The 16,481-nt window shown below is 31.6% G+C and overlaps 1 protein-coding gene across 1 annotated transcript; it reads left to right on the top strand.

The window, feature by feature from the left end:
• Window positions 1-378: 378 nt before the first annotated feature.
• On the top strand, window positions 379-1,745 carry LOC139498739 (uncharacterized). Its single transcript, XM_071287276.1, has 2 exons — window positions 379-491; window positions 839-1,745. Exon 2 carries the CDS (start codon window positions 840-842, stop codon window positions 1,425-1,427), a length of 588 nt encoding a protein of 195 aa, XP_071143377.1. The 5' UTR covers window positions 379-491; window position 839; the 3' UTR covers window positions 1,428-1,745.
• Window positions 1,746-16,481: the final 14,736 nt, after the last annotated feature.

Below are 16,481 nucleotides of genomic sequence, written 5' to 3'. Positions count from 1 at the left end.
ATATCTTTATTGGTTTATTTTGTAAAATATTGTAACGAGAAAGCGTTTCATTTCTACATTTATTATGCAATAATAAGTTTATTTCATAGAATTGTAATATTGAATGTTATGAATCTTAACGTCGGTCAATCAAGACATTTAATAAACATTAATAACAGATATACATATTTAAAAAAATTGAAAATATGTATTCAATTAGGAAACATTCTAAGAAATCATTAGTTATATGCAACCAATAATTTAAAAACGATCATTGGTTGTTGTGAGATTTGGTGACAGCGTTTTACATCAGACATTATAAATGATTGGCATTATCAGGGCTGTATTAGATTTAAACATAACACACGTGACAATTAGATGTACAGGTATATAAGGCTGATTTACCATTTTGAGAGATCATTTGTATTTGAATAGTTGTGTGCAGCAGTTTACCTGTAGTATCAGTTTACAGTACTATTGTGGTTTTAGTCTTTGATCATCAAACAATACAGGTAAATATATGTTAACTTAACGAATCTATGTTAGATGATGATTATTAGATTGATAAATTTCATTGCTCAATTTTGCATATGTCAACAAAACCAAATTTTGTTTTCCAAAATTAGTTACAAATATTTTATTCTTGATTAATTTCATATAGGTATGTGAAAATACTGTTTAAACTTCAAACAATACAATACGCTTTATTTAAAAACACTCAGTCACATTGACATGTAAAACAAGAGGTAAATACATACAAAATGCAATCACATAAAATCAAAGAAACACTTTGCATACGTGAAGCTAAAGAATGTTAACTACTTAAAGAAAAACTGTGATGAAATTATTTATCTTTCAGAATGCTCTCCTCACCGACTTCAAACGTATTAGATTTGCCAGAAATAGATACACTATATACAGGCCGTCCAGTAGTAATTGATTTCATGACAGAACAAGAATTAACTGAAACATATAACATGATTCAAGAAGCAGCAAAACATGGTGAAGGATATGGTATCGACGAATTCAATTCGGAAAAGGAGTTCCGAGAAGAAATAAGAGGAAGTGATTGCTTCGTTATAAAATGCGCAGAATCAGGCACTATCTTAGCAGGCGTTATAGTTGCAGTCAGCAAATTTTACCGCGGTCATGGTTCAATAGCCGATCCTTTCGTAATTGTAAAGAGAACCGAAAGGAAGCAGGGGTTAGGAGAATTTGCTATGAGGACATCGATAGACTTTGCAAAACGATTAGGATACATGGGGATGTATGTCGACACATTTTCAAATAACACTGCAATTATCAAGATAATAGAGAAGATAGGTGGTTTTGTTCAAGTCGGCTGTCTTCCAGTCGGGGGCAAATTACAGAATGGAAACACAGTTGGTTCTGTTATCTTTTATACCAATTTGTCTGACGTAAATAACAATGTTGTCAACGAGACGTGAAAACTTTGTTGTGAATCTTGTAAAAAAATGCCTCTTACGGTATTTAGCAATAGCGAATTACACATTGACTATTGGTTGGGATTAACCAAGTCAGACGCTGTGATAAATACCGTTATCAAAAAGATATCAAGGACTATAATACAATAGTAGGACAAACCGATATTGGTGTAAAACATTCTTTATTTTACATAATTGATGAGAAAGTCAAGGACATAAAATAGGACAATAATGACATTCTATCACAAAGGAATAACTGCCATTGATTGTTACTAAATGATTAAATGAAATGTAGAAATTACATTAAATGATGAAAAAATATGATGTTGTAGTTTTGTATTTTGCATTTATAATTCTAAAAAGTGTATATACATGTACATCGCATGATTAATGTCTAGGATGTCCTTTAAGAACCATAGTTCCTTTGATTTGTCTGGAGCTGTTTACCTAAAACAATTTGAGACGTTTAATCATTCTAGGGTTTTGTTTTTGGCATTTATCGCATGGTTTATTCTTTAATGTTGGTAATTTTCTTCCAAAGACCAACGGACAAAAAATATAACGGTTATACTCTTACTTTTATAGTTCTTAACAGTCTTGTGCAGTCCAAATCAAATTGTAAGCTTGAATTCCATAAGTTCTCTTGGTTAGTTTTTACTGCTGACCAGTGATTGCAACAACAAAAAAAAAACAGTGGCACTACGGCAAACTTACATTGGTGATTAAAATGTCAACGCATTTATAAGGAGCATTTTTAACGGCAACAAATTTTGTGCCATATATTATGAAGCATTTGTTTTATATGATGTTGCTTTAAAATTTGTCATCTTGCCACGCTGGTATATTTTCACATACGTTGTCTTATTGTTGTATTTTGCTTGCCATGTCGTTCTTCCGTTTCCCGGTTGAACACTAAATGGTCATTTTTGGGGGCCTTTAAAGCTAGATGTTTGGTGTGTACCGAGGTTCCGTGTTGAAGACAAAACTTTGACCTATTTTGGTTTGCTTTTACAAATTGTGTTTGTCTCATTGTTACTTATATCACATCTTCTTATATCTATTGTATTGGTTGGCAATCTTAGGCTTGTATGATCTTGTTTTAATGCAGTTGATTTTGGGTTTTTTTGTTTACCCATGTTGTCTTCTTCCTTCATTGGCTATTGGTCATAGGAATTTATCTGTATATCTCTTTGGTGTCTATAATGCTATATATATGTTTAATAATACTTTTCAATCTGTGCATTAAAGAACTTATCATCGTAACTACCGTCGATCAATAGTATACAATGTACCATGAAAATGATAAATATTTATCATGTTTTAAAACTGTCAAGGTGATGTCAAAAACCACATAACAATACATCAATGTTAGCTAATTAAAATGTAATGGATAATAAAGTACATCTAGACAGTAAATGTCAATTTGGTATGTAAATAAAATAATTTTGATATGTTTTCCTTTAAAGGCTTATAATTGGTTCAATCAGATGTCACTGGGTTAGCAAATGAGTTATCGCTCAAGTATCTAATGGAAAACAGGACACTGTTTTACTGAAGTCGAACACGAAAAACAATCATGAAAGACCATAGGTCTATAATTCAGTTTGCCAGACGCTCGTTCAATACACAGCTTCTTTTGCATAGATACTATTTCTGTACTTAAAATATGTAGTGCTGGAAATTCACTTGTGATATTTAGTACTAATTCTTTACTTTAGAATTATTGTAATATTTAGGTACTTGTATTTCTATAGTCCTTGATTTTTACTTAAAATATTGGTACAAAAATAATACCAACAATGATCACAGTATTCCACGTTTGAACATCATAACTTGAAGAGATTTGAAAAAGACAAATTTCAAAATGCTGAAAATTTTACCGTGCAACCAAAAATATGTAGTACTGAAATTTCAAGTACAAATCAAGTACTGTAAAATACAGGTTCCTAAATATTACAATAATTTTAAAGTAACCGAATAATACTGAATGTTAAAAGTAGATTTCCAGTACTACAGATTTTTGGTACAGAAATAGTACCTATGTAAAAGTAGCTGTGTATACAAAAAACTCACCAGTGGCAATCGCACAAATAGCAAATAATGAAATACTGTGTCAAACCTGCAAAGTACTACCTACGACTGGGAAGGGGGGGGAGAATACAAGTATTCGAATAATTCAAAATTATATATATGTTAACTTCTCATTCCCAATTGATAACATATAAAACATCTTTAATGTTTTAGTTAACAAATCAAAATAATTTTATTGTCATATAAATCAAAAACATGATCTGTGACAAACATATTACATACAAAAATAAACAATACAATATTAAAAAATCAAAATGTATCAGTTCAAATTATTGTTTTGGGTCTCCCGTCCTCAGTTCTAATGACTGTCTTATAAAGGAAACTGTATTTTTAATTTGACTGTGAGATGTGGGGTCTAGTATTGATTTTTTAAATTTAAGCATGTCATTTTTAGCACCATCTTTCAACTCCGAATTGCGATTTATATGAAGTCAAAATATTTGTTTCTATAAAAGTTATATTAAGGGCATTTGAGAAAGCAGTGTTTTTCATCCTCTATCTAATTACAGAATTTGCCATATCTCTGATCTCTAGTGATCTTAAGATGTCTATCCTTTTCTACTAAAAGAGTGTGTTCGCTAATTCTGAATTTTGTTAATAGTTTTCTGGAGTCAGAATGGTTATTGTTTAGGTAAAATTATTGTTTCAAGTTAATCTAAATATTTTTGTATAGGAACATTTTATTACTTTCATTTAAGTCCTTTATCTTTAATTCTTTCCAATAGATTATTGAAAAAGACATTGGAATTAGATTTAATTTGCTTTTTTATGTTATTTAATGCTGTATCTGTATGTTGTACAGTTGTTATTATTTCTGGATCACTATCTAATTCTGTTAAAACAACAGTAAGATAAGTATACCATGTATATAATCCTTCTGAGTGCAATTTTTTACACATTTCAGAAGCCTCTTTTAATAAGGGGTTTACATTTTGGGTTTCCAGACGGGAGAAGTATAGCAATATTTGTGAGAGTGTATACTCTTCAATAGGGAGTCGACCAAGCTCTGTTCGTGTTGCTATATTTGATGAGGATGTTCTTACCCCAAGTTAAGCTTACAGAATGAAAGGTGGACTTTTTCAGTGGGACTTTTGTCAATAAAAGATAACTTATCAACTGTCTGATTAGTTTTCTTTACTCTCTCTTTAGCTCTATTACTAATCTCATTAAAACAAATAACAGGCGTAAAAATCAGAACTTAATACATGAATGATGCATGTATAAACATGATAAATACCAACACACGTCGTATAGCAATGCGAATTTATCCTCTGAATAGACAACAGTGACCCAACAGTCATATTCGGGAATAATTCATGTTCGGTACTAAGCGACAGACAAAGGGGATGGTAAACCACAATATAAGACATGGTAAAACTTGCATTAGTTAGTTTAGACACAGACACATCTTATAAACCAACTTGTGACGATGTCCATTAAATCTAATCATTTTTAATCTTTCCTCCTCAAAAATTGGTTTCAGCAGTTAAAACGTAATGAGCACATATTCCTGTACATGAATTCCATTGAGTGTGAACATGCACGAACATAACGAATCAATTGAGAGATATGTTAACACCATACGACTGAGCAAATGGTATGTTTCTGTGGAGATATGGAGATTAATAGTTAGAATTTATCCAGTTTATCATAGATTTTAGTGTGAAGTTGTCCATCTGATTTAATGTAATGAATGCTCATCAACTTTGTACTTGTTTGCCTTTATAACTATGAGCGTCACTGATGAGTCTTATGTAGACTAAACGCGCGTCTGTCGTACTAAACTATAATCCTGGTACCTTTGATAACTTTTAACTATGTTAATATTGATAAAAAAGTTCAAAGTATGCAGAAGTATAGTAGTATTCCTCATTTTAAAATCACTGGTGTGTTTGAGATGTATGGGTTATTCAATGATAAGACATTATCAATTGATATAAAAGTGAAATAAAATAAATCTCAAGTTATGAAATCGGTCTTTCAATTGAGTATGGGGAATAGTAGAGTGAAGCGTAGACAAATCAAATACTGAAAACCAACTTATTTTCGCCAATAGTTTATTACTCGTTTAGTCATTTTCGCGAATTTAATTTCAATTGCTTCATGTAGTTAAATAAGGAAAGATTTATTTTTTACATCTTCGCGACGATTCATATTCAGGTTTATTCATATAAATCGCTCGCGAACATTAATTGGTTTAAGTACACATTTCAATGTGGGCCACAATGATTGATTCTATACTTATGTTTAAGGTCTACAATAGCTAGCTTTAAAACCAGGTTTAATCAACCTTTCTCTACACAAGGAAATGCCTCTTTATTTTTTTTAACAAGTACGGAAAATGACAGTAGTTTTTCATTTGTTTCATTCGTTTGAGTTTTTGATTTTGCCATTTTGGTATGAGACTTTTCCATTTGAATTTTCTTCGGAGTTTGCTATCTTTATTATTTTTCTTTTCAGTTAATCATTTGAAATCTACTGTATCGTGAAAGAAATAGAACAAAACAGTTTTCATTTGTCTGTATCTTCATTTTTAGCCAGGAGTTGTCAGTTTTTTTGTTTTTTTTTCGATTTATGAGTTTGACTGTCCCTTTGGTATCTTTCGCCCCCCTTTTCTAGAAAGTATGGCGATCTTCTTTGTTTTCAAATAATATGAATGCAAACTATACTGCAGATTAGTCATGAGAAACCAAAAGTGGAGCAATGTATAAGATGATTCACCAAAAAATGTGTCGTCTTGCAAATAAAGAATTGTGATTGATCTTTTAAAAACAGATTAACCTTTATTTCTTGTAAATGATTGTGTACTATTTCAGAAATTCGTTCCTGACACATGACACAAACACGGCATAATTAAGTAATAACTAAAATCCTACTTTTGACAGAGCAATACAATGCTTCTGTATACAATGTACATTTTTGTACTTCCCTATTCGGTATAGAAAAAGTAAAATCACAAAAATACTGAACTTCGATGAAAATTCAATCGGAAAGTCCCTAATCACATGGCAAAATCTAATGACAAAGCACATCAAAAACGAATGGACAACAACTGTCACATTCCTGACTTGGTACAGGCATTTTCCAATGTAGAAAATGGTGGACTGAATCTGGTTGTATAGAGCCAAACCTCTCACTTGTTCTACTATAATCGATGGAAATACAAAAATGACAATTAAAAAAATAAGCCAACCCAAACCATACAGCACAATGGTCATTAGAGGAACAACTTTGTTTGAACTGCTTTAAGGTAGATAGGGTGTCTTCCTCCATCTTGGATTTTGAAATACTAGAAAACAAGGTCTAGATCTTTGATGAAATGTGCAAATTGTTATAGTAGTAGGTAATGCATGTGTAAGAATTTTCATTATAATATAGAAAATGCCATGTTTGATCATATTTATGATTGTATTTTACAAAAATAAGAATTCTTTTGTTTAATTCATTTTTTTCCAACTTTGTCAAATAAGGGGAGGCAACTCAAATGCAAGGGCAGATAATTCAGATAGTGTTACTTGTACAATAGAATGTGTTAGGAATTTACCCATTTTTACATGTAGCAAAAAAACGAGTCCGGTGACCCCATTTTTTCTTTTTCTTATCTGAAAGCATAATAATGAAGCTATCTTCTCATATTTTATCTCAAAATTATATGGTGTGGTTTGCGTTTTATGGCGGAAAAATGGGTTTTCCATACATAATCTATACAAAATCTTGACAATTTTGATCAACCTGTAACGTGAAAATAAGTCCGGTGACCCATTCTTTTTATTAATGTTTTTAAACAAGCAGGATATGAACTACATTTTGGCAAATTATTAAAAGATTCTATGGATTATAATTTAGACACCCCATCTACCTTAAGTCTTATTTGTTTTGATAAGAGCGTCACTGGTGAGTCGTAATTTAGACGAAACGCGCGTCTGTCGTATCTAATTATAATCCTGGTACCTTTTATAAGTATTTATACCACTGGGTCGATGCCACTGCTAGTGGACGTCTCATCCCCGAGGGTATCGCCAGCTCAGTAGTCAGCACTTCGATGTTGACATAAATATCAATTATATGGTCATTTTTATAAATTTCCTGTTTACAAAACTTTGAATTTCTCGAAAAACTAAGGATTTTTTTATCCCAGGAGTAGATTACCTTAGCCGTATTTGGCACAACGTTTTGGAATTTTGGGTCTGTAATGCTCTGTACTTGTTTGACTTTTAAACTGTTTTGATATGAGCGTCAATGATGAGTCGTATGTAGACGAAACGCGCGTCTGGCGTATTAATTTATAATCCTAGTACCTTTGATAACTATTTAGCATACTAACAAGTAACTACATATAGTGCTTATTAGAACACAATGTTGACTGACGTATCCTTATTTTTAACATATTTACCTTTTTCGTCTGTTTGTTTTGTTCAGACATCGTTGTCAAAACAATGGAATTTTATAAGACTGTCATACAAGTGAAAGGTTCAACTAGCTATATAACAAAATTTAGTCCACCAGTTTCTACATAAGTAATCAGGAGTATGACAGTTTTAAATCGTTTGATGAGTTTGAGCTACTGTTTTTCTATTGGATTACGGACTTTCCGTTTTTAATTTTTCCTTGGATTTCGATATTTTTGTTATTTTACTTTTTTGTACTTCCATTTTATTTATTCTTTTTTATTCAATTTTTTTTTTTTTTATCATCTATTGAACTTCAAATAATACTGTATTGATGCGTTGCATCAATAACACTAGTTTTGTTAGTATGATGTATATTTGATTAAATACTTAAAAAGATATATGGCTAACAGGGAGCGCAAAGAATAGCCAAAATAATAATAGAGTAACTTAACCTCTGTTTGTCTTTCATTTTTAGCCATGGCGTTGTCACTTTATTTTCGATTTATGAGTTTGACTGTCCCTCTGGTGTCTTTCGTCCCTCTTTTTTAACGTTGGAAGAGGAAATTGAAATTGTCAGGATGCATAATTCGTTGTAGTATAAAATAAAATTCACAGATTTTTTTTTCTTTCTAGATATTGAATCTAATTGTTTTATTTATGTTTGTGGAATTCTCTTTAAATAATTGTTGATACATACAAGCAAAAATACAAAGAATATGTGGTATCCATCCATGACACAAAATCAGTACATGCACAGCAAAAAACACACAAAAAGCAAAGGAACTGTAGTCATTTGCTTTTATTGCTGTTCTTCATCTCAAAGTCACAGTCAGGTCTTTAACTATTGTAATACAAAATAAAACAAAGAATATGGGGTATCCATCCATGACACAAAATCAGTACATGCTAGGCAAAGGAACAGCGCTTTTGTTGCTTTTCCTCATATCAAATTTTCATGAACATTTGTACACAGAGAGGTGTTTTATGATTAGTTTTAGTCTAGCAAAATACTGATGGAAAGGTCTATGTTATATTTGTTATATTTTGTTATATGTTATATTTGTTATTCTCGTGGGATTTTGTCTGATACTTGGTCCGTTTCTGTGTGTGTTACATTGTAGTGTTGTGTCGTTGTTCTCCTCTTATATTTTATGCGTTTTCCTCAGTTTTAGTTTGTTACCCCAATTTTGTGTTTTGTCCATAGATTTACGAGTTTTGAACAGCGGTATACTACTATTGCCTTTCTGTATCTATAATAAAAATGTATAAAAATTGATATTGAAACAAAATAGTTGCATTCGTCATAAAATTCAGTTAAGGTTACATGTTTTCTGAACAACACATAATGTTGTAATACATGATCATTAGTTTGATTAATGATCTAAAGTTTCACGTATGTTCGATCTTGATATGAAAACAATGTCTTACATAAGAAAATTGATAACATTTCAACAAACGACCTTAACTGCACTTTACCTTGTAAATTATTAATTGTGGTTTGTGGTTTAGACGTAAACCTTGACTCATATTTTATCAGAAAGAACATTGTTTACAAAACGCATGCATATATATATGTTATTGTTAATAAAGTTTGATGAACCAAAGTTAAGACTAAAAATTTTCAAAAAAAGATGTATAAAGTTTTTCAAACTACACATACTTGAAAAATTTAAAAGGTGTCAACTTAATTCAAGTCAAATACCGACGTTCTGTCTCAATAGTTATGTCAGCATTTGTCAGCAATACTTATATACAATAGGGAAGCTCTAAACAATTGAGAGGTTTAGCTAGATATAACTCCACCAATATCTACATTAAGAAATGTCTGTACAGAGTCCGGCATATGTCATTTGTTATCGATTTGTTTAATGTGTTACAGCTTTTCAGCATTGTTGCACTAATTTGCTTATGGACTTTCCATTAGAAAATGTTCACGGAGTACGGTTACTTTGTCATTTGACTTTTTTCTAGATGTATAGAAATAAGAAGGATGCAAACTATAGCGTTATTTATACAAGAAGATTTTATTAAAATAGGAATGTGTTGTTTCATTGGCAATGAGACACATATTCATCAGAGCAATAAGGGGTTACCATGGTTTTTATTAATGAGAAAAACACATAAATCTATTCAGCTATGAAAGGGTCCGACATGAAAATTGTGAAACAATTCAATGATTATATTTTTTACAATACAATTAACGAAAACCAAATATGACCGTCGTGAACCAATGGCAATCACTGAATAGAAGGCTTCTGGCTAAAGATAAGCACATTAAAAATGTGACAGAGTTAACCATAGTTATTAACCCTCTTTCCTCACTTCAACATATTAAAGTGGTATTATAGCACAACATAAGAACATACTGTAAACATCAGCTGAACATGGATAACTTAATAAATCGGTACTGAGCTCAACTGTACCAGCTAACATAAACAATAGACACAAAGCATCTACATAACAGAACGAATATTTACTGCAAGCTAGTTCCAAGCTAATAGAAGTAATAAATACATCAAATCGTATTTTCTTGTAAATTCGACCTGTTGATGCTGTTTATAATGCTTTTTCGTTATTTTATATTCATATGGAACTTGTCTATATACCAGCTTTGATTATTTGGAATATCTTCTAATTATCACTTACTACATTTGTATAAACTTCAAGATTTACCTGTATTATTAAAACCGTTTTTTTTTCAAAAGTGATAATTTTCGAAGGGTTAAATATTTCGCAGTGGTGTCTTGCCATGGTTTTGTTTGGACTTGTTTGTTTGCTTTTTGGCCTTGAATGTGTGTACCTAACATTTTATTAACTGTGCATTTACATTCAGATATCGCAGATCAAATTTATTCGTTCATAGTATATTAATTTACGTTTTTTGATTGAGTTAAGCCTGCCAATTGATATTTTATCGTGTGTTTTTCTATGTTGTAATGTTATGCTATTGTTTCAGAAAAAGGGAGAAGGTTTGGTACCATTAATACGTTTAATCCCGCTGCAAATGTATGCACCTGTCCTAAGTCAGGAATCGGATGTACAGTAGTTGTCGTTTGTTTATGTAATTTATACGTGTTTCTCATTTCTCGTTTTTTTTTTTATAGATTAGACCGTTGGTTTTCCCGTTTGAATGGTTGTACACTAGTAATTTTGGGGCCCTTTATAGCTTGTTGTTCGGTGTGAGCCAAGGCTCCATGTTGAAGGCCGTACATTGACCTATAATGGTTTACTTTTTTAAATTGTTATTTGAAAGGAGAGTTGTCTCGTTGGCACTCACACCACATCTTCCTATATCTATAATACTTTCCCAAATCAAATTATCATTAAGTACATCCAACATATTTAGTGAAAGATCGTCAGACGCATATATCATGTTTATTGCTTTCTTAGACTAGTTTCATATCCAATATAACACCCGTTGAGTAACTATATTACGATCGGCGGGGTAGTTTTTCTGCATACTTTGAGCAATGTTTGATGCACTGAAAATAAAAAATAAATGTCATTATGCATATAGTGTATATCATGTACATGTATATATTCATTAAGATACTTGTATTTTTAAAACTAACACGAATTATATCTTTTCAAGATTGATGAAATCACGAAAATATGAAAAATAAAATTAACTACAGGAAACAAATACATGATGTAATATGTCCGTTTACTCATGCTTCTGATTCACGAACCAATGAATATATCGGTAAATGATTCTATTCATATCTATTAAAGTGGTACATAACTCATTCACTAAAATTAATTTGGCTCGTTTAATTTTCATAAAATATTGACAAATCATTTACTTTGACCATTTGACAAAAGTATAAAAATTTCAAAAAATTTGATCCAACCGTTTTATCAGAAAATTTACACTGGTTTTATAATATTTTGACAAACACGAATTTTGATCATTTAAAAGCTTAATATTCCCTTAATACCACAACGTAATTAAAACGTTTAGCTGATTTTAAATAGTTATCTCCCTGTAGTGTTAGGTACCACCTTAAAGAAGTCGATATAACAGTTCAAATAACAAGATACTAGCTATCTTTAATTAGAATAAGCGATAACTGATACATTTTATAATGTCAGTTTAAATTTTTAAAGTTTTTCGGGTCCACAATGCTTCAACTTTATACTTGTTTGGCTTTCTACTATGTTTTAACTATTATGATCTTAGCGAAACTGATGGGTATTATGTAAACGATACGCGCGTCTGATGTATCAAATTGTAAGCCTGGTACCTTGGATAACTATTTGTAACAGAAACTGTTAAAATGATTTACAAGTTGAAACTAGCATTGGTCTTGGTCGAGTTCTTGGCATAATCTACCTGATTAAAGTACTTTTCAAATCGACCAAATACATCTACTCTTTAAAACATCTATAACATCTTAATTTACTTTCGAAAAGTATTTGTATAAATCAATTTAAACTGCAAAAGTTGTAAAAAAAATAACTAACCGAAATAGTAAAATAGATACATGATTATTAATACTAGGCATAATTTAAAAAAATATATTTCTCTGAAATGCATATTTTTCATTCAGAAGACTGATCTTTGCTGAAACTAAATCAAGGTATATTTACGAAATCAACACTTGTGTATTTGATTAATTCAAATTATCGATTAGGGATTTGACAGTAGTCAATGCAGTTATGATAATGACGCGTTTGTTTGCTACCGCAAATACTAAAGTAACGATGCTAACTTTGATACAAAAGTACTGGCCTGACTATATTCGTATGACATTAACTTAACAATTCCTAAAGTTAATATGTGATGTACTGCAAAAGTAGACAGTATTAGTGCACATTTGTTGTCAATGTCTCCGACTATTGTATTGCCATTGGTAGCAGGTGTCGTCCAATCAAATCAAGAATAAAATTTCAATTTCATGATAAATATAAAACTATTTGAAAACTATTTTTTTACAATGTAACTCCCCTTCAATAAGGAAGAAATATTTTCAGTAATTTATTCATTCTTTAAAGTTTATTCTAGGAAGTGATCTTTAAGTAAAGTTTTTTTTCCACATAACTTATGTGTTATATCTATTTTATGCAATGTTCACCTGAATATCAATCGAATTGAATGTTATTATGTTGAAGCACTCTCAGTGTTGTGTTATCCAATACTTTTTTTAAACAGTCGTTACAATATCACACTTTGGAATATTTTGTTGAAGTTGATATATGATAATAGACAAAAGTCTTTGTTTGAAATCCCAAACAATTAAAGAAAATAGGCTACCATGGTGAATGGTTGAGATCTCAAAAAACATGCATGTTTAACCCAGCCGCTTTTTTAGCGACTGTCACAAGTCAGGAGCTTCTGGCCTTTGTTAATCTTGTATGATTTTTAATTTTAGTTTCTTGTTTATATTTCGGAGTTTAGTACATGTATGACGTCCATTATCACTGAAGTAGTGTACATTTTTGTTTAGGGGCTAGCTAAAGCACGCCTCCGGGTGCGGGAGTTTCTCCGTGCATTGAAGACACATTGATGGCTTTCGGCTGTTGTCTGCTCTTTGGTAAGGTTGTTGTCTCTTTGACAAAAAAAAACATTCCCATTCTCAACATTACATTTGGGAAGTTAATGTAAGATTTTAGCAAACAGTGTATTTCTAGTCATTTTTGAATAATTCCTTGCCAGATATTTACAAATTTATACCGATAGTTTGACAATATTTTCGTTTTTTGTCATTTTTTCTGAAGTGGTTAGATATTTGATGTCTTCATTTGTGCAGATGTGGCTGCGAACTTTACATCCCGCACAGCCAAACGGACTCCCAATTTTCTGCAAGAATCTTACTGTCGGTCGACAGAAAGCCTAAATTATCATATGTCTATCCCCCGGTCAACTTTCGGGGATTTTCTATTGTTTGATATCTTGTCATCTGTTTAATGATGTTTACTAGGTTTGTTTGATGTCATTTCACACGTTTAATGTGCATTTTCTAGGTTCGTTTGATATCGTGTCATACGTTTAATGGCGATTTTCTAGGTTTGTTTGATGTCATGTCACACGTTTAATGGCGATTTTCTATGTTTGTTTGATGTAATGTCACACGTTTAATGGCGATTTTCTAGGTTTGTTTGATGTCATGTCACACGTTTAATGGCGATTTTCTAGGTTTGTTTGATGTCATGTCATACGTTTAATGGCGATTTTCTAGGTTTGTTTGATGTCATGTCATACGTTTAATGGTGATTGTCTAGGTTTGTTTGATGTCATGTCCCACGTTTAATGGCGATTTTCTAGGTTTGTTTGATATCGTGTCATCTGTTTAATGGCGATTTTCTAGGTTTGTTTGATGTCATGTCCCACGTTTAATGGCGATTTTCTAGGTTTGTTTGATGTAATGTCACACGTTTAATGGCGATTTTCTAGGTTTGTTTGATGTCATGTCACACGTTTAATGGCGATTTTCTAGGTTTGTTTGATATCGTGTCATACGTTTAATGGCGATTTTCTAGGTTTGTTTGATATCGTGTCATACGTTTAATGGCGATTTTCTAGGTTTGTTTAATGTAATATTGTCACACGTTTAATGGCGATTTTCTAGGTTTGTTTGATGTCATGTCCCACGTTTAATGGCGATTTTCTATGTTTGTTTGATATCGTGTCATACGTTTAATGGCGATTTTCTAGGTTTGTTTGATGTCATGTCACACGTTTAATGGCGATTTTCTAGGTTTGTTTGATGTCATGTCACACGTTTAATGGCGATTTTCTAGGTTTGTTTGATGTCATGTCACACGTTTAATGGCGATTTTCTAGGTTTGTTTGATGTCATGTCACACGTTTAATGGCGATGTTCTAGGTTTGTTTGATGTAATGTCACACGTTTAATGGCGATTTTCTAGGTTTGTTTGATGTCATGTCACACGTTTAATGGCGATGTTCTAGGTTTGTTTGATGTCATGTCACACGTTTAATGGCGATTTTCTAGGTTTGTTTGATGTCGTGTCATACTTATAAAAAAACTATATATTGCAAATGTTTATCTAAATGAGGAAGGCAGATTCCTTGAATTTTAGATACTGCGTTTAGCACTATGGTTATGGAGGAGAAAGGAAGTATTTGGGTGAAAACTGCAAATCGTTGTATTGTTTCGTATATAACTTTTAATAACGAACGGTCTAGTTGTAGATATCAGTTCAAATTACTTTGCTGTTAAACTTTATTTACGTGTGGCTTTCTTTAAAATGGAAATAAATCCGCGTTTTATTAGTCAATCATTTTACAATTTCTAAAATATTAGTGCAAGAAAGATAATTCAATCATGTTGACTAATTACAATGTTTATTTGGTACCAAACAGAAGTCACGTTTTCCGTCCAAATAGGTTATATAACAAAATGTTATGCAACACAATAAGTAATCGTTGAACGATCTTTCAATACATACTTTAAAACATCTAATATGTTTTTCTATTTTGTGTTTTTGTTTTTTATTCTTCGTTTTCTAGGCATGGCGATATCAGTTTGTTTCGACTTATGAGTTCGAATTTTTCTTTGATATCTTTTCCTCTTTTTTTGTTTGGATATATTCACAGATATCAAACGTCGTTAATTAAAAAAAAGGAATTAAAAGGTCTGAAAGGAATTTATAACATTTGCAGTAGTAATTCTACCACAGCATACAGAAGTGCATTTTACCAATTGATGTATCTCTATATATGATATAAAAGCCGAATATGTTTAAAAGTTCAAAAACTAATACAGACGTCGAAGAGTTTTTGTAGCTCCGTGTTGAAGGACTCATTGTGATTTAGAGATGAAGAACAGCAACAAAAGCGCTATTCCATTGCTTTACTTTTTGTGTTGTTTTTATTATGTTTTGTTGTTTTTTCACCTTTCATTTGATACCTTCTAATTTCTATAATAGATGCTACTTTGTTTAAGATTCACAATTATGCATAGAAACTATTTTGTTTTCAATATGTACTTCTTTCCACCTAGTATGGGGGTTTTCTACCGGGCCCGATAAGGGGGTGTTAAATCTCATAAAATCTGTCCAAAATATGTTTTTCTATTATATTGATAGTGTGTTTCTCGTTCTGTGTGAGGACCGTAGAAAGTTGCCACGTGCTTGATATGTATGTGTGCTCTTCTGTAATTTCAGAGTTATGGTGTATTTATTCTTTAGATAACTTGTCTTATACATGTATGCCAATTCATTTTCCTCAATGTAAGGACAGGTTGAACACTAAAATGTGAATAAGACTCAAACCACCACCCACTTGATCCTCTTTCATATTTCACTATAAAACATTTAATGGAAGCGGGATCAATCTCCATAAAGTTATACATCAGTCCGTACTGCAATGGTAACCGGACTTAAGATACACCAAACCAGGCACGTCATATCTGGGAAACAGGCGGATATGTTTAACCCCGCCATATTCTTAGTGTATGTATGTGCCTGTCCCAAGTCAGGATCGAGCCTATAATTCAGTGATTGTCGTTTGTTGATGTGTTACATGTTTGTTGTTCGTTCATTTTTGTACATAAATTAAACAGTTAGTGTTCTCGTTTGACTTGTTTTACATTGTCATTTCGGTGCCTTT

This window comes from Mytilus edulis, chromosome 12 (assembly GCF_963676685.1).
Source record: "Mytilus edulis chromosome 12, xbMytEdul2.2, whole genome shotgun sequence".
NCBI lineage: Eukaryota > Metazoa > Mollusca > Bivalvia > Mytilida > Mytilidae > Mytilus > Mytilus edulis.
The sequence above is the reverse complement of the archived record's forward strand: the minus strand, read 5'-3'. Positions and strand labels throughout refer to the sequence as shown.